The following is a 26,069-nucleotide window of genomic DNA, read 5'->3' on the forward strand; positions in this document are numbered from 1 at the left end:
ATTTCATTATTATTTTTCTATGATATTTTATTTTAATTTTCGAAAACATATTATATATTAAGTTGAATCATATATGATTCTTTGCCTTTTGTAAGTTTACCATATTTAAATTGATTTATATTTTATTTTGAAATGAACGATTTTAAGTAATATTTACATTTTTAGAAATAGCAAACTAAAATGATGATTTGTCATATTCCTATTGATCTTGTATTTTAAAATTAATTATTCTTTTCATTATTTATTTTTTAATTTTTCGAAAAAATAATAAACATTATGTTAACTTAATATAGTATTTATATTTTTGTAAATGTATCTTATTTGCTATTGAATTATATTTTAGTTTGAAATAAATATTTTTTTGGTAATATCAACATTTTTAAAAATAGTAAACTTAAATAATGATTTGTCATACTACGATTCGTGGTTTAAAATCCTATGTGGACGCTTTTAATAGCTTATAGCCTCAACTTTTATATAGTATAGATTACAGTCAATATTTGATTCAGATTCATACAAGTATTTTGTGTTCTGCTAAAATTTTTATTGAAACAATTTCAAACAATAAGTTACAAAAAATAATAATTCAACATTACAACTATGCATAGCATGGATCAAAAATACTAGTATTACATAACTCGACGACTGTGATGGACTTATTGTATTTGATTACATATTTGTTATTTATTATTCCTCCACACATGAATTAACGGTGGTTTTATCGACTGGAATGCAACTCATGTAGTTCCCAAGACGGAACTTTCTGGCTAAAAGACTTGGAAACAACAGTCGCCTCCAATATCTTCAAGGCTTCTTCATTCTTCACTGATCTCGGCGTCTTGTACTGGCTCACTGAAGTGCCTCGAGACACGAAGAAGTTCATGAGCTCGTCAAACGCTCCTCTCCTAACAACTTTAATCTCAAGTGGTCCAATGTTCTTATCATTCTTTCGTCCTTTTCTGTACACCGAGTCTAGAGACTCCTCAACGGTGAAGCAGCATTCCTCCATAACCTCCCTCTTGGGCTCGAGCTTCTTGTCCTTGACTTTGCTACCGAGTTCCCAGTAGAGCACGTAGCGTCCTGGATACGAGGAGAAGTCCACGCGGCTAGTGAAATCGATGAGCACAAAGTCATGTGGCTCCAGGAGGAGCTTAGCGTTTGTAACCGCATTGAGGAGATCTTCTTCGTAGGTCTTGTCCATGTCGATGCTCAGAACAACCTTATTTCTTCCCACGAAGTGAAATTGTGGCGCGTTGTTGTAGAAACCTGTTACTCGTAAAACATCTCCCAAACGGTACCTATACAGACCTGTAGATTATATATACATCTTGTGAGAAACAATCCAAACTTGTGACACATGCTAAGTAAACAATTTAAATGTCTATTTTGTCTTTTCTTTTTCCACAAATATAGACTATAATAAATGTTCAAAACAACATTTATTTACCATCTCTAACATATTTTACCTTTTTTCTCTAAAATAAAAAAAGTCTATCTTAATAGATGAAATTCACTTCAACGTAATTTTTCTAAAATATTTTTTTTTTAAACATAGAATAAGAACTATAAATTATTATTTATTCACCTAATGTAAAGGTAAAAATAAAAAATTCTATTTTAAAAAAATGTTAGAACAATTTTGATTCTAACTGTTATTATCAGAGAGAGAAAATAACAATGGGTTGGTGCTGTTCTTACCAGAGAAAGTTGTGACAACAGGTTCATAATCATGGCCAACTTTAACATCGACAAGATCAACAACCACAGGGTTCACTAAGGGATCATGACCAGCTTCTTGATCTTTCTTGACCTCTAAGAACTCGAAGTATGCCATACTTGGAACGGTGGTGTAAGACACATCACAAGGCTTGCTCAGAGGATTTATATTGAGACCAAATAAACATTCAGAGCTACCATAAAATAGTGAAATCACAGGAAGACCACCACCATAGAACTCTATCATTGGTATATACTGTGACATGGACCCGGTAACTACAGCTTCAATGCATTTTGCGTTTGGCCATAGTCTCCTCACTATAGCCTCCCATGATTTTTTACTGCATTCTTGCTCGATAATGCTCGCTAGTTCTGGATTTGGAGCTGAGAGGAACGTACTGATCCCGGAAAGACAATGAGCGTCTTTGATCCAGGGGCTGACACGGCCTGTCCTTATGTTGGAGCATAACTCACTCCAGTGATCTCCCAAGAAGTTGATTACTTTAAGGAAGGAAGATGCAAATGGTGCACCAAGGCGAGATACGTTTCCTCGTTGTATAAGCCCACAAAGCAGTTGGCAGTACATGCTCTGGGTAGTGTCTGGACATGTCGCAATCTCAATCGGGCTTATCTGTATTCGCTCCCTGTAAAATCATGTAACAAACACAATAAAGAAACACTGGTAGCAGTAAGGAGACTGTTCACCGGGAGGAACGGTTTAATTACCAGATAAATTTGTTGGCTGGGGTCACGCTTTTCAAAACACAAGTGATCATAGTCCTGACAGGTATTCTAGAGGCTGTCTCACTTTCTCTGGTCAAAAAATAAAACAATAGGGATTTTCCTTCACTAAGCCCTTTGATGTGCCTGCAAACAATATAAAGAACGGGTTTGGATTATTTTAACTTTACTCTTTTGTTTTACTAACAAAACAAGACACAACTTTTTTCGGTAAAAAAAAACAAGACACAACATGGAGTTAGAAACTCATTACTTGAAGGGTAGAGGTCTGTAGAGAGATACAAACAAATTCCTCTGTTCCATATCCTCTGCTGTCAAAGGTATCAACTTTGGAACTCCTCCTGAAGTACCTGAGCTGCAAAGAAAAGAAAAAAAATTGCTTCCTTGACTCTCTACACATATTATATACTTCAATCTATTGTGCATGTTGAATATAGCAAACTCATAAAAGGTACCTGACTAAGAGAACAGTGACTGGTCGATCACAGATGATATCAGAGGGCTCTCCATTGGCGATACGATCAATATAAGACCGATAATCTTCGTAAGTAATTACTGGTAGGTTCTTCTTGAAGGTTTGCTTATCGAATTTACCTTTGAGGAAACCTCTAAGATACTCGGTTTTAGCATTACGCGAAAGAATAGCTTCCAACACGGAATCTTGAATCTGCTTTGCGTTGGTGGTCACATCTTCAAGAACAGACAGGCACGCTTTATGGTTTGCCGGATCGAACTTTGGTAACATGATTTGATGTTCCTAACACGTACCAAACGGAGATATTGAAAATCAGTGACACATTCAAAGTACTTGGTCCGTGAGTGTAACCTTTTGTCTCATTCCTTAATTTTTAAGCAATGCATTACCCTCACCTTGTGGTTACACAAACAAATAGGTTTAAACTATAAACCATGTAGTACGGACGACCATTCAAAAAATCTTGTGGTACAAATATATATTCCATTTTTAGAAGGATTCTATAAATGGTAAAGGATTCTATGAATGGTAGCACAGAATAGAATATATTCTTTTAATCATAACAATTTTTTTAGTAAAATGTTTTTTTTTAAATTGAAAACTCACTCCCAATTAAAATGTTGGAATTGAACCGGAAAAAGTCGGTTCCTTTTCTGCAATAAAACTGAACCGGGTTAATTGTATAGGACAAAAGCTCTAAATTCCATTATAATGCTGACCCAGTCAATCAATTTCCGGTTTGGGTATGGCACGAAACGACTCGCGATCTAGGTCGCCGTCTCACCGCCGACGCTACTCTCGTTCGCCTCTCCGTAGCAGCCGTCGTACCAGGCGCGAGCGCAGCCGCGATCTCTATTCATCAAGGTCTGCAACGATCTTACTTGCTTAACAACTTTTCAATATCTCGAGAATCCAATCTCGTATCTCATGGTCGTATGGGGAATTAGGTTTAGGGCTTTACAGAGCTTTAACAAAGTTCATGCTAGATCCTTGTTATGTATTTGCAAAGATAGCTACTAGGTGTTAATTAGAAGAAAGCTCTCCCATCATTTTATAGGCACAGGAAAAGCACATCTCCTACGCTGAGGCAACACCAAAGGGATAGAAGTAGTTCCTTGTCTCCCTCATCTTCTTCAGACCATAAAATTGCCAAGGAAGCCAAGGCAAGGTAAATGTTCAAGTGCTGTTTTGTCTTTTCACGTTCTTGTATACTTTCCCAGCTTTGTGACAGCCGTATAATAGTATTTGAATGAAGCTTACAGTAGCTTCTATGGATTAATTATGGAAAATTGTAATCTTTAATGAACGACCGCATGCATTTTTTTCTTTTTTGTAAAGAGTTCATTTTGCTAGTTAATTATATAAATCTTGCTTAGGCTAGTGTTGACAGTCTTATATCCTTTAACTCTTTGTTTTTCATGCATGCTAAATCAAAGATTGCAGCATGAAGCTGAGCTGAAACGACTAGAAGAAGAGACAGCACGGCGGATCGAGGAAGCAGTGAGGAAAAATGTGGAGGAAAGGATGAACACCGAGGAAGCTAAAGCAGAAATAGAGAGGAGGACAAAGGAAGCCTATGAAAAGATGCTTCTTGACGTGGAAATACAGCTGAAGAATGAGAAGGAGTCTGCTCTAAACGAGGCAAGAAGAAAGGAAGTAAGTCTAATTGCTTTGTTGTTCAACTTTTTTTGGGTTTTGAATCTAGTTGCTGCTTACTGAAAGTAAGAAATTAATTTTGAAGGAACAAGCTAGGAGAGAAAGAGAAGAGCTTGATAAGATGCTAGAAGAGAATAGCAGGAGGGTTGAAGAGTCTCAGAGGAGAGAAGCATTGGAACTTCAACGGAAAGAAGAGGAAAGGTATAGAGAATTGGAGCTGATACAGAGACAGAAGGAAGAGGCTGCAAGGAGAAAAAAACTGGAAGAAGAAGAAGAGATTAGAAACTCGAGCAAGTTATCAAATGGAAGCAGATCGCGATCAAAGTTGCATTTCGGCATGGGTCTATAATTAAGAGACATAAAATCTGAAGAAGCGTTTTGCTTTTTGTATTTAGAGTTTATGAAGTTACAGTTTACTGATCCCAGCCAAGTATGTTCAAATCAACAGTATCTAGCCGACCCTTTCTTAGAGTTTGTTGTTTCACTATTATGTGTACTGTGGAAAATTCAATATAGATAATTAGATATGAGTTCAGTTTAGCACCCTGCAATAAATCGTTTGCTTCGTTTGTACTGTTTTCCAGATGTAAACTCATTTTGTGCTTATGTAAAGCCTAAGATAAACTCATCTTGGACGTATTTAAAGGCTTAAAATAAACTCATCTTGGACTTCCGTAAGTAAAAAGGCTTTTATGTAAAGTGACTTAAGGCTTTTTGCGTAAAGGACTTTGGTGGAGATTGTATTGGCTATTCATTCCCCTTTCTTGCATGCATGTATCCAGCAAATTTCGCTTCTGTACAAGACTTTGTTTTTTTTTTATCAACCCGAGGGTATCCCGGACCTATGGAAGGGTCCATGACTAATCTCCAAAGAGAAGTGGAGCCCATGGATAGACTCTCTCTCCGGATATTCAAATGGGCCGAAAGCAATAACTCATATCCATATTAGATGTCTATGATGAATGTGACTTAGTTTCGCATAGTAGCTGGATTGAAATTGAAATGTGTTGGCGTCCCAAACCCTTCCCCTTACCACTTGACCACAAACTTCCAGACCTCATGTACAAGACTCGGCAAAGAAAAGAATACGTAGGTATATACCAACTAGACAAAATATTACCATGAAATAATTCTATGCGTATAGAGCTATATTTTTCAAAATTGTGCAATTAAAAGTCCCAAATAATATTTTTTTTAAAAATAGGCAATTGGGAGTTGGGACCATTCTATAAAGTATAGAACTCACTCAGCAATTATCTTATGTTTTGAGTGCTACGAGGCTACGAAACAGACCCCACACACAAGGTAAACGACACCAAAACTCGTCTTTAATGTTACAAAACTTTCAAATAAATTGAGGTTATTTGCATCAATGTAACGAAAATGAGTTTTGAAATTGGTAATAAATGAGTTAATTTAAATATTTTATATTTTAATTTTGAAATTTATATAAATTTAATTGTGAAAATTGTAACTTGGTTTTTCGAGATGACATTCATATCGATAATATCCTGATATAGACGCTTTAATCGGGTCAGTGTGGAAACGGATCGATGTTGATTTGGGTTCATCTCGGAATATCTTTCGAACAGCACCAGTAGGTATGGGTTAGCTTAGCTTGTTGTACATATATAATAACTATGTTATTCCCAACCATACATTTTCTTTTTTGAAAAAATCATTTTTTTTGCTAACACAATTTTAATAATCTTGAACGGCTTTATAGGTTATCTCTTTGTAAAACCATAAAAGCTTGCCTATTGTTCGTGGAGTTAGTTATGGTTTGTCTACTTAGGGCATCTCCAATCTCGCTCTATTTTCTACACTAAACTCTATTATACAGTAAAACTATAAAACTTTCTCCAACTCCACTCTATATTCCACTAAAATAGTGTAATTCTATTTCTTACTCTATATTTGGAGTAACTCTATTTCTTACTCTATTATAGAATGTAACTTTTTTATTTATACTTTACTCCTTTTATTTTTCAATCTTTTTCTTTTGTAACTATTTATTTTATTTAATTTAATTATGCAAACAACACATAATTTATGTTTAACACAATATATATAAACATTTAAAATTTATTATCATTAGCCAAAGAAAACAAGCACTAAAATTATTTTTTTTAAGATTAGAAAAAGAAACAAATACTAAAATTAAAAATAAGTAACTCAAAATAAAATTAAAACCATAGATAATAATGACTTATTTTTTTGGTAAATTGCTTCCAGATCTGGAAGCAAGATTGTTAAAATATTGTTCAAATGAGGTAAACGAATGAGTAGCTTCTTGTTCATGTTGTTGACCACGTCTTTTTTTGTTTGTAAAATTCATGTTTGTTCCTCTTGAAAATATTCACGAACATCTGGATCTTGCACTGAACTCAAGTCACAAACTAAATATTTGTTGATGCATGTATGTAATTAAAATATATAAAAATGTATTGGTGACCAATGCATATGGACTACATGTATAATTCTATACAACATGATATGAGGATGAATGTGATTTTAGCGCACCAACTAAAGTGGGAAGAGAAGTTCCACTTCCACAGATTCAGACACGAAAGAATGATAATATTCGATTTGAAGAGTTTTTTTGGTCGATTTTAGAAAAAAATCAAAGATAAAAAAATTCATTTCAAAATCTGAATTTCGTTAATTGATCACTTGTGGGAAAGATTTACTAATGGAGATGTTTAAGTTAAAATGTATTATGTTATTAGTAAAATGTAATGTAAGTTTTAATATAATAAATGTTCGATATAAATATATAATTTATGAAAATTTTGTGAAAACTAAAATATAAAGAGTCAATTTGTAAATTTTGTAAGTAAAAGATATTAGTTATAAAATTGAAAAAAACATATTTAAGAATATTCATTTTTAGAGTCAAATATAGAGTAAACCACTAGAGAGAAACTCTACTCTATTTTAGAGTAACACTATTTTAGAGTGAAAACTACTCTAAAATAGAGTAAGCCATTGGAGATGGTCTTAGAGCATCTCCAAAAGACACTCTATAACTTCAAATATGAAGTTTTTTTCTTTCCAAAAAAGAATTTCAAAACTTCAAATTTGAAGTTTTAAGAAGTGAAACTCTATATTTGAAGTTTCACTACTCAAAACTTCAAATTTGAAATTTCATATTTTTATTTGCATTTTGGTTCTTACAATTACACACACATTTAGGACTCATAAATATTTTTTCGTTTATTTTTTAATCCATATATCATAAATATTTTAATTTTTGTTTACAGAATTTAACTTTTACACATAAAATTAAATAAAACTTTAAAATAAGATTTAAAATATTTGAAACTAGATTTAGACAACAATAATATACAAAAAAACTTAACAAACAAACTTTAAAAAATTACATGAAGACATAACTATTACACAAATTTAAATATTACAACAACACTAATAGTTAGGTAACTTTGATCCGGATCCTTCAAAATTTTCACATATTGTCCAAATTTTTGTTTGTTTAATTGAAGATGGTTGTTGTTGTTTTTGATGTCTTTTTCGTACACTTCTTTCTTGTTCATGTCGAATATATTCACGAGTATTAATAGCATCGATAAAAATTAGTCTTTTAGCAATATTTTATGTTTTTCCTTTACTTTCTTGTTCTGATTTAATGTATTTACAAGTATTAATATCACCCGATTTCAACAACTTTTACCTTGTAATCTACAAAGAAAAAAGGAGGAGAGTCTTTTTTACTTCGAAATGCACTAGTAGATCATATATGCATTACGAAAATCATTTTATGGAATAATATGTATTTTTTTGAAGTTTAATATTAATTAAGATATTTTATTTAAATTTTTTATATTTTAATATAATATTTTATTAATTTAATATTTTTGTAATATATTTATATCTGTGATAGTTATTTACAAAAGTTTTATGAATTCAAATTAGTTATGGCAAATATAAGGACCATATTATAAAATACATATATTTTTAAAGTTGAGTTTGAAGTTTTGTTTTTGGAGAAGAACACCATTAAACTTCAAATATAGAGTATTGGAAACTTCAAAATAGAGTTTAGTTTTGGAGATGATCTTAGCAACTAAAAATGAAAGTTAAATGACTAGTTTTTCAGGAAAAAAATTAATAAATAAATGGGGTATATATTATTGAGATAAAATATACAAGGCAGTAAAATACACGTACATGCATGAGTGATGATCTATCAATCCACACAGGAGAGTTGCAATCTTCATGTGTGCATGTCAAGATCATCACTACTGTATCTGGGGAAGTTCCATCTATACTGAATCAACGGAAAGTAGCCGCAAATATTGAAATTTCTGAAGCCGAAAGTCTGGTAAAAGTATATTGTCATAGATATACCGTACGTCCAAGTCAAAATCATAAAATGATATAGCTCTTGAAAAAGTAAGATAGAATATAGAAAGAAAGATTCGAAACTTCATATATCTCATTTTCAACTTCTCTCGTTGTTGAATTATTTCTTAGGTGTGTTATGGCTTTAAAAAATGGCATATATATCACTTTTCTGAAAGTAATACAAATATGTCAACCCATTAAATTGCAACTAAAAGAAACAAGAGTAAGGTGATCGCAATTTTGCGACTATTTAGGGGATGAAACAAGACGATTAATTAGAGCGGTTAAAATATATTTGATATAAAGTAATAAACAAATGTATTCTTATAGCGACAAGTTCAAAAACTATTAGGTACATTTTGGTCCAAAAAAGTAGAACTTTGTTTTGATATAGATAACATTTGGTACAATTTTATTTTAGTGCAGATGCGTAAATACATTATCTTGAATGCCACTAACATTCTTTAAAGATTGTGTATGAAAACTACATAAGAATGGTCTAGTGGTAGGCAGATTTCAAAAAGACATATATTCAAACCCGTAAAAAGTGTCAATTTGTGGATTGTGTTATAAAAAGAACTGGTATCTTATTGTATCGCAAGAATTTAAATAAGGGCAAAATTTTATACCCGTACGAAAAAGATAACACTGATAACAAGAGAGGATATGTTATTAGAAGGAGAAGGGATGGTATGTTCTAAACGATCGAAATCGATCGTTTATATAGAGAAGAAATTCACTGTGCAAATAGTGCAGCGGGCCCCACATCTTTATATTTTCAATAATTGCGGTGGCTGCTGCTTTCATAACACTCCCCCTTGGGGACCGGTGTCACTATCCATTTTTGCTTAACGTCTTTGTTGCCTCGTTAAAAACCTTTTCAGGAAAACCCAATGGGAAAAACCATAGTAAGGTAAAAAGAGTACAACTACGTAAGCTCCCCCTCGAATGAACAGTCATAGATCCTTCTGATGGCGCATCCCAATGTTATGGATGTGTTTTCTGAATACCGAGGTAGGGAGTGATTTTGTGAAGAGGTCGGCTGCATTGTCGCATGATCGAACATATCTTACTTCAATCTCTTTATTCTTCTCAAGCTCTTGAGTGTATGAGAACAACTTCGGAGGTATATGTTTGGTTCTATCGCTTTTGATATATCCTTCCTTCGTTTGAGCAACACATGCCGCGTTATCTTCATATAGAATAGTTGGCTCCGTATTTTCGTCAATCCCACTGCTTGAACAGATGTGTCGGCTTATTGATCTTAGCCATACACATTCTCTACTTGCTTCATGGAGTGCAATGATCTCAGCGTGATTTGAAGAAGTAGCAACAAGTGTCTGCTTCTGAGAACGCCAAGATATGGCGGTGCCTCCAATTGTAGAAACATATCCTGTCTGGGATCGAGCTTTGTGTGGATCTGACAAATAACCTGCATCTGCAAAACCAATCATTTGACCTTTTGAACTTTTAGGATAAAACAAGCCTAAACCAGTTGTTCCTTGAAGGTAACGAAAGACATGTTTAATTCCATTCCAATGTCTTCGTGTAGGAGACGAACTGAATCTCGCTAAAAGATTAATGGCAAAAGATATGACAGGTCGAGTACAATTTGCAAGATACATAAGAGCTCCAATTGCACTTAAATATGGAGTTTCGGGACCAAGTATTTCTTCATTTTCCTCAGATGGTCGAAACGGATCATTTTCAACATTAAGTGATCTAACGACCATCGGGGTGCTAAAAGGAGTTGCTTTATCCATGTTAAAGCGTTTCAATACTCGTTTGGTATATGTAGACTGGTGTACAAATATACCCTTTCGAGAATGCTCAATTTGTAATCCTAGACAATATTTTGTCTGCCCGAGATCTTTCATCTCAAATTCTCCTTTCAGATAGTTTGATGCCTTTTGGATTTTGTTTTGAGTTCCAATAATATTAAGATCATCAACGTACACCGCGATTATCACAAATCCGGATGTTGTTTTCTTTATGAAAACACAAGGGCATATAGGATCATTCGTGTATCCTTCTTTTGTTAAGTGTTCGCTGAGACGATTATACCACATTCGTCCAGATTGTTTTAACCCATATAATGATCTTTGCAATTTTATTGCACATAACTCTTTAGGTTTGGAACTTAACGTTTCTGGCATTTTAAATCCATCTGGGATTCTCATATAGATATCAGTATCTAATGATCCATATAAATATGTCGTAACGACATCCATGAGACGCATTTCTAATTTTTCATTGGCCGTTAGGCTCATCAGGAATCTAAATGTGATTGCGTCCATGACAAGAGAATAAGTTTCCTCATAATCAATTCCTGGCCTTTGAGAAAAACTTTGGGCTACGAGACGAGCTTTGTATCTTGTAATCTCGTTTTTCTCATTTCTTTTTCGGACAAACACCCATTTGTACCCAACAGGTTTTATATCTTTGGGTGTGAGCACAATAGGTCCGAATACGTTTCGTTTGTTAAGCGAATCTAGTTCGACTTGAATCGCATCTTTCCATTTTATCCAGTCATGTCTCTTTTGACATTCATATACAGACTTTGGTTCTGGATCTTCGTTTTCTTCATTTATTTCCTTTGCTAAAAGGTATGAGAAAACGTCATCAATATCATCCATCTCATTTAGTTTCCATATCTTTCCATTATGGATGTAATTGATAGAAATCTCATGATTTCCTTCAGATTCAAGATGCTTTATATTGTCGTTAGATTCACAATTTTCTTCGTCCAAAATATTTTCTGTTATTTTGGGAGTATCATGCTTTTCACATTCCTTACGTTTTCTAGGAAGTTTATCCTTTGAACCAATAGGTCTACCGCGCTTTAAACGTGTTCCTGATTCACGTGTATCAACTGCCGTTCCACCATTTTGTGGTATTTCAATACGAGCAGGAGTATTTGCAGCGGGTATATGTGATTTAGTTACCATTTTGGTATCAGCAAATGCATCAGGTAGCTGATTTGCTATATTTTGTAAATGCATGATACGTCGAACTTCTAGTTCTGACTGTTTCGTAGGAGGATCAAGGTGTAATAACGATGGTACACTCCATTTGATCTCTTTTCCTACTTGTTTATTGTCTCTCCCTAGAGTTGGGAATTCTTTCTCATTGAAATGACAATCGGCAAATCGTGCCGTAAACACATCACCAGTTTGTGGTTCTAGGTATCTTATTATTGATGGAGAATCATAGCCAATATATATTCCCAACTGTCTTTGCGGTCCCATCTTTGTACGTTGCGGTGGTGCTATTGGAATATAAACCGCACAACCAAAGATTTTTAGATGAGAGATATTTGGTTCTTTTCCAAATGCTAACTGTAATGGGGAATATCTTTGGTATGCACTTGGTCTTATCCGAATTAGTGCTTTTGCATGCAAAATAGCATGTCCCCATACAGATGTTGGGAGTTTTGATCTCATGATCAATGGCCTTGCAATTAGTTGCAGCCGTTTAATTAATGATTCTGCCAAACCATTTTGTGTATGAACATGAGTGACAGAATGCTCTACTTCAATCCCTGATACCATACAATAATCATTAAAAGCTTGGGATGTGAATTCACCAGCGTTATCTAATCTAACTCTTTTAATTGGATAATCTGAGAACTGTGCTCTTAATTTGATTATCTGAGTTAGAAATCTCGCAAATGCCATATTTCGAGATGATAACAAACAAACATGTGACCATCTACTCGATGCATCGATTAATACCATAGTGTAGTAGAATGGTCCACACGGTGGATGTATTGGTCCACAAATATCACCTTGGATTCTTTCCAAAAACTTTGGTGATTCTTTGTCAATTTTGGTTGGTGATGGTCTTATGATTAATTTCCCAAGAGCACACGCATCACATGTCATTTTATTACTTTGGTATATATCTTGGGTTTTTATTGAATGACCATGTGAGCTTTCAATGATTTTTTGCATCATTGTAGTGCCTGGGTGACCAAGACGGTCATGCCATAATGTAACATCTTCTGGATTTCTTTTGATCACAAGATGTGATTCTATAGCATCAATATAAGTGTGATGCAATCCAGAAGGTAGTTCTGGAAATTTTTCCAGTACAAGGCTTTTGCCTGATTTTTCAGAAGTTATATACAAATACTTCTTTCCATTCTCAGTTGCAGACTGAGTGTTATACCCTTGACGGTATATATCTTTGAAACTCAACAAATTTCTTTTAGAATTTGGAGAATATAAGGCATTATCTATGGAAAACTTTGTTCCATTAGGCAACATAAAGTTTGCCTTGCCAATTCCTTCGATCAGGTCTGTAGGACCTGATATTGTGTTTACAGTCATTTTTACTGACTTTAAAGTAGAGAAATATCTCTTATCCTTCAGTATAGTGTGCGTTGTGCCACTATCTGGTATGCAAACTTCTCTACCAATTTGTTTAGTTGTTGTTCCATTTGCTTTCTTATCCATTTCTGTAACACACAGTTAATATTAATAAAGAGATAAAATTTCATAAGTAAACATATTATGCATCAATAACAAGTACACAATAATTATACATTAGATATTTTGAAATACACTATTATTTTGAAAGTGAAATACATAATATTTTATGGCATCACTGGGCATTATTAAGCTTGATCAGTACAAGCACTTCAATTATTTTGATGAGTGGCCTCGTCGAAATCTCCCATAAAGTCAGAGGATTCGAGGTATGTCGATGTTGTACCCACAAGGTGTTCATTGAGATTTACTTCCTTTGCCTTGCCTTTAATAGATTCTTGGTACAATTGGCATAGATGCCGAGGAGTTCGACATACTTGAGACCAGTGTCCCTTCGATCCACATCTGTAACAGACGTTCTCATTTTTATGAGTAGGGTTTTCTTGGGTTTCTTTCCCTTTTACCCGATCAGATCGATTCCATGTGTTGGATCCCATTCCTCTTGGGTTGTTACTCCTTTCATGGTTGCGGTTAAATCGATAACCACGACCACGACCAAAACCACGATTGTGACCACGGCCACGCCCACGATAGGAATTGTACGTTTCCACTTTTTCAAAATCTTGAAATCGTAGATTTTTCCACTCATCAAGCGCATGGGGGAGAGTAATTTTTCTTTGGTTATCAAACCTCTCCTTCAGAGCTTTCCAAAGATCTAAGGGATCTTTGGTTCTCGCATAATCATGCGTAAGATTTTCATCTAGATGCCTTCTCAGAAATATCACGGCCTTAGCCTTTTCATGAGAGGTTGATATATTGCCGTCTTTTATTGTTCCGAGTATTTCCTCGGAATCTAGATGAAGCTCCATGTTTGTAACCCATGCCGTGTAGTTTGTCCCAGTTACTTCCAATGCCGAAAACTGAAGTTTCTCGATTTTTGCCATTTGTATTTCTAAAGCACATAAATAAAAATTATTAGAATATTATTAATATTAAAAGAAACCGTTTACATTAATCATGCAAGCAATTACAATGAGAAGCGATGTAAAAAAAATTAAACCGATATTCATCTTAAATTCACTCGGAGTAAATTCTCTAACGAATAAACCATAAATAGAAACACAAATAAAAATGGCACATAAAAACAAAAGTGCGCGAAACATCTTTCTTGAAATAAAAAATCGGAGGAGAGCGATTTGAAATTTTTTAGAGAAGATGAAATGTTTTGGATGATGAAATGGAGTGAAAATGAGTTGTATTTATAGATGAAAATCACTGTTCATGACCGTTGGAGAAAGGGGAAATTTTTGAAAAATTTTCTTAGTGACCGTTAGTGTTAAATCGAGTGCACCAAAAATCAGTCTGAAAATATCGTATTAAATAGTCAATCAAATCTATAAATTTCATAAAAGTAAAAAATTATGGCAATGAAATATTTATGTTATGACAACAAATCATGCGACGGCTCAGCCGATCAATGCAGAGTAATAAATAAATTATACGGCGGCTCGGCCGACCAATTAATAATAAACAGAATATAAGGCGGCTCGGCCGACCAATAAATAATAAACAGGATATAAGGCAGCTCGGCCGACCAATAAATAAATTAAATTACTAGTAAATAATATAGGCGGTATTCCGGCCATTATAACATGATATAAATAATAGTAGAGACGGTATACCGACCATTATAACAGGGTATAAATGATACAAATAAATTTTACCGAATCGCAGAGTGATCGTGCTGATAACGTGTTATAAAAAAAACTGGTATTTTATTGTATCGCAGGAATTTAAATAAGGGCAAAATTTTATACCCGTACGAAGAAGATAACACTGATAACAAGAGAGGATATGTTATTAGAAGGAGAAGGGATGGTGTGTTCTAAACGATCGAAATCGATCGTTTATATAGAAAAGAAATTCACTGTGTAAATAGTGTAGCGGACTCCACATCTTTATATTTTTAACAATTGCGGTGGCTGCTGCTTTCATAACAGATTGCACATTTTTATGAGATTAGTCTGAGTTTTTCTATAGTTCGTAGATATTCTAGATTAGTAAAAAAATGTGTGAAAATTTTGCGTCGTACAGTAAAGAATTTATCGGTTGACAAAAAAAAAAGTGAATTTTATTTTGGTATTGACAGATGATTAGACGGGGTCATGGGATCTGGAAGATGGCCCCCAAAATAATACACTTGACGTAGCCAAGTTGGATGGGTCCATTTTCCCTTTGCGCTTTGCGCATGCGTAACTCTCAGTAAGCTCTTTAGTGATCTTTCTACATCATCTTCTCTAATCTCATATAGGAGTATCATTTATAAACCCACTCAAAATATTTTAAAATAGACCACCCAGAAAAGAACTGCAAGAAAAGGAAGTAACTAGTCTAGGCATGCGTATCTCGTTTGATTAGAAACCAAAACATAATTAACTGTCTTCTTAATTCGTCCAAAGAAAATAATTGTTTTTAATTTTCCCATCGTTCATGTTCGAACCTGAACTCATTTTTCTGAAGTAGCTAGCTAGTACGCCGATTTAAATGACAGTTAAAAAAATAACTCCATAGATTGTATTGACTTTCTTAACTTTTTATATGAAAAAGAGTAACTTTTGAATTTCTAAACAGGGAATGTGACGTGAACCGATATGTATTATATTTATTAAGGGTGTAACTCGTGACAAATAAAAGGAATATATGGAATGACAGAAATCAATATTTCTGGAATTTAATGGAATGAAATCATCATTCCACTTGTTCCAAAACCTTTTTGATTTGGAATAATTTTTCAAATAATAGTTTTTTTTTCTAGAATGGTATGTAATGTTATGGAATGAAATGGAATACACATTCCATTTTTTAATTGTAATTGGTGAACTATTTTTGGAATGCACATGAACTAAGTATTCATGAAGTTTTAATTCCAAAAAAAAAAAATATTTCAGTTGCAGCCTAAATGCTTTCCGGAATCTATATTATAAGAGCATGATTAACCCATATACTCATATGAGTTTCTTAATCATTATTTAACTAATTAAAAGCAAATAAGAAACTCATTAAGAAACGCTTAAAATTTTAGGCCTCCAATGGGAGTCTCTTATTTAGAGGTTCTTATTTCTTAAAAAAATAAAAAGTTATATAAATGAATTTTTTTTTATTAATTAAATTACATTTTAAACATAGAACTTAAAAAAAAACAACATACAAACAAAGATTACTAAATTAAACGAGAATATAAAAAAAAAAATTGAAGCTCAGTTGTTGTCTTCATCACGTCAAAATTTATGCCATATGTGTTCAACCAAATCCGCTTTCAGTTGCTGATGCATTTGTCTATCCCGAATTCTAGTTCGAACACCCATCATATTGCCGATATTTGTAGGGATATCTGTAGAATACGTGAGATCGACATGTGAACTTTCGGTGTCTTCTCCTTGTTGGAACTCTGAAACATCAAATATAGTATAGCCATCTCCTTCGTCTTCTACTGGAGTATGATACAAGCTCTCATAATCTTTCCAATTTTGACTTTATCCCAAAAAAGTGCCGAATTTTTAACTATAGCGAAGCGAGCTTGCAAGACTCCAAAAGCGCGCTCGACATCTTTGCGGACAGCTTCTTGACGTTGAGCAAATAAAACCGCTTTTGGTCCTTGTGGCATCGGAATAGACTGGATAAAAGTTGCCCATTTCGGATAAATACCATCGGTGAGATAATAAGCCAAATTATACTCTCTTCCATTGACATAGTAAGTGACTTGCGGAACTTGACCATTTATTATGTCATCAAAAACGGGTGAGCGATCAAGAACATTGATATCATTTAAAGTACCTGAAGGTCCAAAAAACGCATGTCATATCCATAGATCATACAAAGCAACCGCCTCTAAAACGATTGTTGGTTTACCCGAACCACGAGAATATTGCCATTTCCAAGCGGTGGAACAATTCTTCCACTCCCAATGCATACAATCGATGCTTCCTATCTTCCCGGGAAATCCACGATGCTGTCCAATATCAAGTAGACGTTGAAGATCAGCCGGTGTTGGTCTTCTTAGGTACTCATCGCCGAACAAATTAATTATTCCTTCCACAAAATGCTCCAAACAAGACCGAGCTGTAGTTTCACCGAGCCGGAGGTATTCGTCGACCGTATCAGCCGCACTACCGTATGCCAAGAGACGAATGGCTGCTGAACACTTTTGGAGTGGTGAGAGACTAAGCCTTCCAAGACTATCTTTCTTTTGGCGAAAGAAGTTAACTTCGTTGGAGAGTTGGTCAACAATGTGCATGAACAATGGCTTGTTCATTCTAAAACGTCGTCGGAATAGATTTTGAGGATATGTAGGAGTGTCACAGAAATAATCTTTCCATAACTGTAAATCGCCTTCTTCACGATTTCTTTCGATATAGACGCGTTTCTTCCTTTTTTTCCTTTCTTCTTCTTGATTAACATAATCAATGGTAAAATTCTCGAAAGTTTGATCGAAAGTTTGATCAAAATATTCATCACAAGTATCATCATCTGATCCCTCAAAAGGGTTATGAGAACCAGATGCCATTGACTTGTATGAAACGTAAAATTTTATGTAGAAATTTTGTGTTTAAAAAAGGTGAAAAAAATAAAGAGAAGGAGAGAAGATGAGAGTAGTTATAAGAAAGACTTGTGATCACAATTATATAGGATCACCAAGAGGCAGTGATCAATATTGTTTACGGGAGCTTGAGAAGTGAAGAAGACAACTAGAGAAGGGAAGAAGAGATGATGAGATAACAAAGAGAAAGTGATGACAATTATATAGAGAAGGTGACTTTTAAAATTTAGTGACATACAGACTTGTGACTACTACAATACAGTCTTGTAATTACTACAATCCCGTGAGTACTACAATATAAAAATCAAACGTAAAAACACACTCCCGTGACTACTACAAGACATAGGCGATGCAAGACAGACCTACTACAAGAGGGTAAAACACACTCCCGTGACTCCACTCTTTCACTTCCCGTGACTCCACTCCACATCCCGTGACTCCACTCCTTCAGAAGACTGACTCCTTCATGCATACAACCTGTAAAACCAAGACAAGAACATTAAGCATTTATGCATACAACCTGTAAGACCATGACAATCAACAGAGTGCTCAAACAACTTAGATTTAGACTAATAAGACTTAGACTAATTAGATTTGAACTAAATTACAACACTATCTTCACCTAATTAGAGACCAACTCATTGATGAGTTTATGTTTCAAGGTTTCTTCATACTCATCAAGCGGCTCAACTTTTGCAAGTAGCCTATCAAGGAGCTTCATCTTCGACAACCTTTCCTTGATAGCCATATCCTCCTTCTTGATGCTCCACATACCCGCAAACTCAGACAACCTTTCCTCTGCCTTTCTCTTCTTACCATTGGCCTTAGCTGACTTAACACCCAGGGGACGATCGGTCATGGATTCAGAGGCGTGAGAGGTTGCTGATTGTGCGCTGTCGTCAAGCTTCCTCTTTTTACAGCCACTCTCCGTTTTAGAAGTTGACAGGTCACACCATTTCTGATCGTTCCGAAGCTCCTTCCACGCATGTTCTAGAGTGAACTTCTTGTTTCGGTTGTTGAAGAAGATCTCATGCGCTAGCTTGAGAACGTCGTTATCGTTTTGCCCACTGGTTCTCTCTCTGCTTGCAGCTTTGAACGCGCCACAGAACTTCCCAACAAGATCATTGATCTTGTGCCAACGTTGCTTGCAGTGACCGGCCTCCCTTCTTTCACTAACTATAATCTTTGGTGATGCTGCGAAGTACGCGGCAATTCTCTGCCAAAAAGCTCTGGATCGTTGCTCGTTCCCTACCACCGGATCTTTACTTGTGTTTAACCAAGAGGATATGAGCACTTGATCGTCTGTAGGCGTCCATGTTCTTCTTTCTTTACGCTCTACAGGAATCTGTGATGAAGAAACACGGACACTATCTTTCCCTAAACCAAACACAACGTCCTGTTGACTATTGAGAAGGTCAACAAAATTTGATGTCTGTGTTTTATATGGATCATAATCCATACCGAGGAAAAGGCAAGAAGAAGAATGAATCGAAAGAAAGATGAAAAACTAGAGAAGAGGAAGATGTCTTTAATAGATGGAAGAGAAGAGGTGACAGAAGAGAGATGGATTAAAGGAAGCTAGAACAGAGAGATAGATTAAAGGAACACATTCATCACAACCCACAACCAATTCGAGTTGACATTTAGCTAACTCATTAACTTTTTTAAAAATAAACTTATCCTATCTAACCATATCAGATGCACAATCAATTCATTTAGCTACCTCATTAAATCAGAATCAATTTATTTCTAAACCGGCTTAGTTTCACAATCAATTCAGACAATCAACATCTAGAAGATCGAAGGTAGAAGCTGTACCTGTATTGCAGTTGTAGTCCTCTCCTTTGAACAAGCTTCATATGACTTGAACCGTCCATATAAAGAGACCTTCACATCTCTCTTGATCCGTTCATCTCACAAGAAAATACAAGAGACAAAATCAGCACAGGAAAGATTCAGACGCGAGCAAGATTAATAAACAAAGACAGTGACATAAACAAACACTATACATCAAGAGCATCAAGGTTATCACTATAGATTCAAGCATTTCCCTCTAATCTAATCAGATCACCATCAAAAGCATAAAGGTTTACACTAGACATTGGCAGAGAACAAGCATCAAGCTTTACCGCAGATATAAAAGATAAAACATCACTCACCTCAACATCTAAACTAATCTGATCAGTATCAAAATCATCGAACTCTACCGAGGACATACCAGAGATAACATCACCCAACTAAGCACCTCATCGGAACTAATCTGATCACTATCAAAAGGCATCAAACTTCATCTCAGACATGACACATAAAACATTTGTTAACTCAACATCTAAAAGGCCTAAAGCTTTACTGTGAGATTTGATTTCCTCGAGGAGAGCTATGGGCTGGAGAGGAGAGCGAGAGAGTCACAGAGTCGCGGTGTCGCCGAGGAGAATAAGAGGGAGGCGGAGTCGTCGAGGAGACAGAGGAGACTCAGAGTCGTCGAGGAGAGAGACGGAGACTGCGATTCCACCGACACAGACGCCGGATGATTGCCTCGAAGAGAGATTCTTTGACGAGGTGAGCCATCGAGGAGAGCGACGGAGTCACAGAGTCGCGGAGTCGCCGAGGAGAATAAGTGAGCCGCGGAGTCGTCGAGGAGACAGAGAGACTCTTGCATGTCGAGGAGAGAGACAGAGACGGCGATTAAACCGACACGGACGCCGGATGATTGCCTCGAAGAGAGATTCTTCGACGAGGTGAGCCATCGAGGAGAGCGTCGGAGTCACAGAGTCGCGGAGGAGAATAAGAGAGCCGCGGAGTCGTCGAGGAGACAGAGAGAGACTCTTGCATGTCGAGGAGAGAGACAGAGACGACGATTAAACCGACACGGACGCCGGATGATTGCCTCGAAGAGATCTCACCGATCGAATCGTCGAGGAGAAGCCATGGTCCACGAGAGATCATCGATGGAAGACGGAGTCGTCGAGGAGTCACGGGAGAAGAGAGACGAACCGTTTCGAGAGAGAGAAAGAAACGCTAGGTTTTGACACGCGTCCCACAAAATACGTATGCTATATCTCCAAAACAAGCGACGTCCCTTGTTTAATTAGGTAATTTTTTTTTTAATTAAATAAAAAAACACTAAAAACGGGGGTTAAGATCCCCGGTTAATGCTGCTCTAAGCGACCGAAATATTTTATTTAGAAAACAATGTTTATTTGATTTATAGAAAAGAGTATGCAGTACGTTTAGTTTTCTAATAGTATTATTTTATGAAACGAAATAGTGCAAGTGATAAAGTAATAAGGAACATATGCAGAAAATATTCTGAGACGGATCACGAGGAAGGCCAATCAAACTCGAGGCAGAATAATGTAAGATACACGGTGTTTAAAGTACAATCTATGGTGGGCCAAGCTCGATCTTAGTCTTAACACCAAATTTGCTTGTCCTACTCTAACATGTATCAATAAATATAAAAACATAAAATTTCAAATAAAAGTAACCGAACGATTCGTGTATAGATAGATGCATGCACACAAGGAGACACATGAGTATGGAAAGATAAGGCTCGCATGTACAGTTGAACACGTTTTTTTTTCTTTAAGTGATTAGTGATTGCGATATTCGCAGTGATCATCTGTGATTGTTTTGAGCACTCCTAAACCAAAATAATTTGTTTGGGCGTATCTGCTCAATGCATATAGAGCTTTTCGTCAGATGGTTTATCCAAAAATAGATATAACAACTAAGATTTAAAAAAACAGGATGTTACGCAACAAAGGACATTCAAATTTTCGGTGCCACCTCCTTGCCGCCATTAGCAGAAATAACCAAAATAACAATCCAAACGAAAATATGGTAATGATTATAATTTATGAGACTGATTCGACCGACAACAATAATTAAGATTATTCTCTTGGGTAGTTATAATAGTGGTAACCATAGTTCTTCTCCTCTTCACGCTGCTGGTGAAGTTGTTGCTGCTGTTGCGAACTCAACGAGGAAGAAGAAGACGAAGACGTTGAGAAAGGCTGTTGCTGCTGACTTAAGAGACTTGACGTGTAGTACGATAAATCAACGTCATTGTTACTCGTAAGCAACTGAGCGTATTGAAGTATGTCCTGGTTATAATTCGTTGGCCACGTAGTAGTAGTAGGAGGAGGAGGAGGAGGAGGAGGAGGTGAGTTCATTAATTCACTACCTCCTCTTGGAACATGATCAATTCCTGATTGAGATGCGACATAGGTTGTGGTTGAGGGGCCTTGTAGGTGTTCTGGGAAGTTTAGCTTAGCCTTGGTGCCTTTGAATTTGAGGGCGGCTCGGTCGTAGGCGAAAGCAGCTTCCTCAGCTGTCTCAAAAGTCCCGAGCCAGACACGGGCTGCTTTCTTCGGGTCACGGATCTCGGCCGCCCATTTTCCCCATGGTCGCTGCCTGACCCCTCTATAGTTTTTTCTTCTTGGTTGATCTTGAAGAATATGTCACAAACAAAAAGTTATTGCATGTAACACAAAGAAACAAAAAGAATGTATGCATACGCAATTCTACATGCTTGAGAAGATATATATGAATTCATCTATTACGTAAGGCAAGAAAAAATTAAGAGAAAATTAGTGTAAATGTTTATTACCTGACAGGAACAAAAATGATGGTATGGTCTAATTAAGGAAAGATGATGCATAAAATACTACAACTGGATGCATCATCAACCATGTAGATTATTGAACTTTGCACATATACTATATACTTTTCTTCTCACAAAATTACATTTTAAATATTTTTTTTACATTTGGACTGCAATATATTGAGGCCGTAATTTGTTATAACTGACTCAACTTGAAATGTAAGTATATATCGGGTTATATATATATATATATATATATTATTATTTTTTTTTTTTTGAAACTAGAAATATAAGCGTCTGGTTATAAGCGTCTGGTTTCATTATAATCAGAACTGGACCAGTTGTTATTGAAAGAAGCCAAAATACCAGGGTTATATATTTGCTTAATGTATAACTAGATATATTTGAGTGGACCGAGATCAAAACTTGAATCGTCTTACTTATATATTTAACCATCTTCAAGATGGAACTCTATCAACAGATTAAGTACAGCTAGATATACCCAAAATTCGATTTAATTACTTTCTCAGTTATACAAACCAGCAAAATACTCTTCTCACATCTTGTCACAGACAAACCAAAAAATTCGAAGATTCAAACCTCTACATGCATAATGACATAAAAAATTGGCAGAAAATTAATAAAATTGAGCAAGGAGTTATTAGTAATCAATTTAAGATTTATTCAAAAAACAAAACAAAATGTCAATCAACTGAATTTCGCTCTAGAAAGAAATACGGGTTTATTTGTTTCTATGTATATGATTATTTTCGGTTGTATTTTTGTGCATACAGGATGACACATGCAAACGTAACTCAACAATCAAAGAAGAAAATGTGATGTTGTGACAACCCACTCAATAAAGTATAAACTAAGACTTCAATTTTTGATTACTACTTATGAATATGACATTTTGGCTTTTAACGCACCTGAAAAACAAGTTAGTCATGTTGGAATACTTCAAAATATTGATAAAATGACACGCATAAAGTTGATAAAGAACAATTGAAGACAATTAGTTTGAAATGAACAAAGGAACGTGCGTGTTTGACGAGTTAAAACCTGCATTAATAAAATATTACCTAACTTGTACTTTGAATAGAAACAAAATCTAGATGTATTAAAGAATAGACACGTACTAGTAGTAAACTGATCGGTGGTTCAATTCAAGACAGAAGGAAAGTTTTTTACGTAAATTAAATGACATATGAATTGAACTTAAACCTAACCTATATATACAAAGTCCATTTACCTCCTAATTCAATTAATAGCAAGTCTTTAAACAATTAGAGCATGATTAATGGGGTTCTTATGGTGAGGTTCTGAATATAACAAGGTTCTGAATATAACAAACTGTTTCTTAATTTTTAACTAAAAAAACTAAAAAACGGTTTAACGTATCATTAATAACATCAGCTTGCTAAAACGATTAATTAAGCTGTTAATTTTTAGAGACATATGGTCAAGATAATTATGGTATTTAAATATGAAACTAGTTACTACCTTGGTCTTGTTGTAGTTGATCCGACTTACTAAGCTCTTGTTTGATCGGAGAGTCTGACCTTTCTTGCCCGTCGGCTGCCGGATACTCGATGGCACGGTTGAGAGATGATATCATGGCGGTGACATCAGACTCATTCCAAGACGGATTCTCCGCCGCCGACGTTTCCAGTGGAACCGATTCCTTTCCATACCTCCGATCCAGTTTTACAACAAACTATGTGTTCACACACGCACGGTAAGAACAGCACAGCACCTATATGTGAGTCAAAGGAATGATTAATAGAGCATGGAGCTTGCCTTGGTGATGAGGAAGTTGGGAGGAAAATTAAGGGTTTTCTGTATATAGCTATATTGATGTTATGAGGAAAGTAGAGTTGAGAAAACTGTTTATATATAGAAGGATTTACAAGAAAATATGATATAATATAATATACATGATAATAACAAGTTTGGAATGGTGCGGGGTGGGACCGTTCGTTGAGTTCATAATTCTCCATTTTGCGATCGTTATTTTGTGATCTTACTTCGCATGTTTTGGCAGCAGTGCCACGCACAGATTAGGAATGAGTGCGAATACTAGTTGGTATTATTATTATTATTGTTTTATATAAAATTTATACGATTAATAGATCTAAGAACTATGAAAGCTTTAACATGTTACAAATTAACATCATACAAGTCACAGAATGCCTTTTCTCGAAAGAAAAACATCATATAAGTGTACACAAGAATACTCATATATGACTTGTTATGTGATACTGATTTTTAAATATTCATTGTTATCAAGATTTGGTAAAATTGGATAACGACAGTCGGAAAAAAAAAACTTCTCTATCTTCCTCGTTCTCTCTCTCGTATCTTTCACTAAGAAAATGATGAGATGAAGTTTTGATTCCCGTCGCCGGTTTTTTTCAGTGACTTTATCTTCGGTATATTGTGGTCTGTTCGACGAGTATATCTCGCTTTTGTTTCTGGTAGCTCGCGTTCTCTTCGATGGAACTAATCCAGTTTTTGTCTCTGCGTCGCGTTTCTTCTCGTATGCGGCAGCGTTGATCTACGATTCCGATTTTTCTCTGCCCAATTGTCTCCCTTTCCTTAGCCTCGATTTTATCGTTTCCTCTTTTCGTCACCCCGAGTCATTTCATCTTCGGACTTCTTCTAATCATTAAAGATGACCGCTTTCTCAAGCAAGAAGATCGTCGGTGATGGGATTGATTGTAGGCGATTCGTCTTTCTGGAAACGTAGATCCGGTGTGCGACTTGATCAACCGTGAAGATGATTCCATGGTGAACTGTTTTTCATCAGAATGGCTCTGCTTGACGGCAGAGTTCCGTCGAGTCTTCCCTCTTTCGCCGGTGGAAGGTGGTTAGTCCTCTCCTTGACGTGTGTCTCAGTATGCCAGGCGTCGTACACGTGGTGGGATGAGTAAGCATCTTTCTCAACGGGTTTCACCTTTGGCTTACGGTCCAAGTCGTAGTGTAAAGTTCCAGCCCGTTTGTTGGGCCTTTGTATTCTTTTTCTGTTGGGCTTGGTCTTGTTGGGCCATGACCCATGAATAAAATATCAGATGACAGAAAAGAGATAACAACAGTTGGAAAATGATAGGGAATTCGGCAAAAAAAAACACGAACTTTGCAGGAATTGCCAAAAGAAACCTGGACATATTGGCTGGCCAAAAAACCACCATACTTTTGTTGACATTTTCAGTTTATTAAGCAACTTAGGATTGACTGACCAGATTAACACACCGTTAGCAGAGTTAACAGATATTTTAGACGGCATTAATCGACGTTAATTGTGGGCGTTAATTAAAACGACCTCATTTAATCTCTTTGTCTGATTAAAGACAAATGAATGAAACGACGTCGTTTTAGGTAGCTTTGTTATTAAAAATATGTGCTTCCCGCGGGTCGAACTCGTGCACTCGTGATCAATGGTAGGGGTTGTGCCATTGAGCTAGTGAACTTTTCAAGGGATTG

General features: G+C 35.6%; 4 protein-coding genes across 4 annotated transcripts; 1 reads left to right on the forward strand and 3 right to left on the reverse strand.

Moving 5' to 3' along the window:
• Nucleotides 1-603: 603 nt before the first annotated feature.
• On the reverse strand, nucleotides 604-3,317 carry LOC106370609 (indole-3-acetic acid-amido synthetase GH3.15). Its single transcript, XM_013810605.3, has 5 exons — nucleotides 2,913-3,317; nucleotides 2,711-2,812; nucleotides 2,443-2,583; nucleotides 1,699-2,360; nucleotides 604-1,308 (listed from the first exon to the last, which is right to left on the reverse strand). The coding sequence occupies exons 1-5, from the start codon at nucleotides 3,200-3,202 to the stop codon at nucleotides 719-721; spliced, it is 1,785 nt and encodes a 594-aa protein (XP_013666059.1). The 5' UTR covers nucleotides 3,203-3,317; the 3' UTR covers nucleotides 604-718.
• Nucleotides 3,318-3,549: 232 nt separating this feature from the next.
• Nucleotides 3,550-5,128, forward strand: BNAC09G43730D (uncharacterized protein At1g10890). Its single transcript, XM_013812481.3, has 4 exons — nucleotides 3,550-3,796; nucleotides 3,990-4,100; nucleotides 4,369-4,588; nucleotides 4,674-5,128. Exons 1-4 carry the CDS (start codon nucleotides 3,678-3,680, stop codon nucleotides 4,935-4,937), a joined length of 714 nt encoding a protein of 237 aa, XP_013667935.1. The 5' UTR covers nucleotides 3,550-3,677; the 3' UTR covers nucleotides 4,938-5,128.
• A 13,299-nt stretch (nucleotides 5,129-18,427) lies between these two features.
• On the reverse strand, nucleotides 18,428-19,439 carry LOC106369926 (glutathione S-transferase T3-like). The gene is made up of 2 exons (XM_013810017.2): nucleotides 18,615-19,439; nucleotides 18,428-18,457 (listed from the first exon to the last, which is right to left on the reverse strand). Exons 1-2 carry the CDS (start codon nucleotides 19,437-19,439, stop codon nucleotides 18,428-18,430), a joined length of 855 nt encoding a protein of 284 aa, XP_013665471.2.
• A 2,294-nt stretch (nucleotides 19,440-21,733) lies between these two features.
• On the reverse strand, nucleotides 21,734-24,297 carry LOC106370612 (ethylene-responsive transcription factor ERF113). Its single transcript, XM_048769229.1, has 2 exons — nucleotides 24,090-24,297; nucleotides 21,734-22,430 (listed from the first exon to the last, which is right to left on the reverse strand). The coding sequence occupies exons 1-2, from the start codon at nucleotides 24,202-24,204 to the stop codon at nucleotides 21,874-21,876; spliced, it is 672 nt and encodes a 223-aa protein (XP_048625186.1). The 5' UTR covers nucleotides 24,205-24,297; the 3' UTR covers nucleotides 21,734-21,873.
• Between the last annotated feature and the right edge of the window lie 1,772 nt (nucleotides 24,298-26,069).

Source organism: Brassica napus, chromosome C9 (genome assembly GCF_020379485.1).
Source record: "Brassica napus cultivar Da-Ae chromosome C9, Da-Ae, whole genome shotgun sequence".
NCBI classification, from domain to species: Eukaryota; Viridiplantae; Streptophyta; class Magnoliopsida; order Brassicales; family Brassicaceae; genus Brassica; species Brassica napus.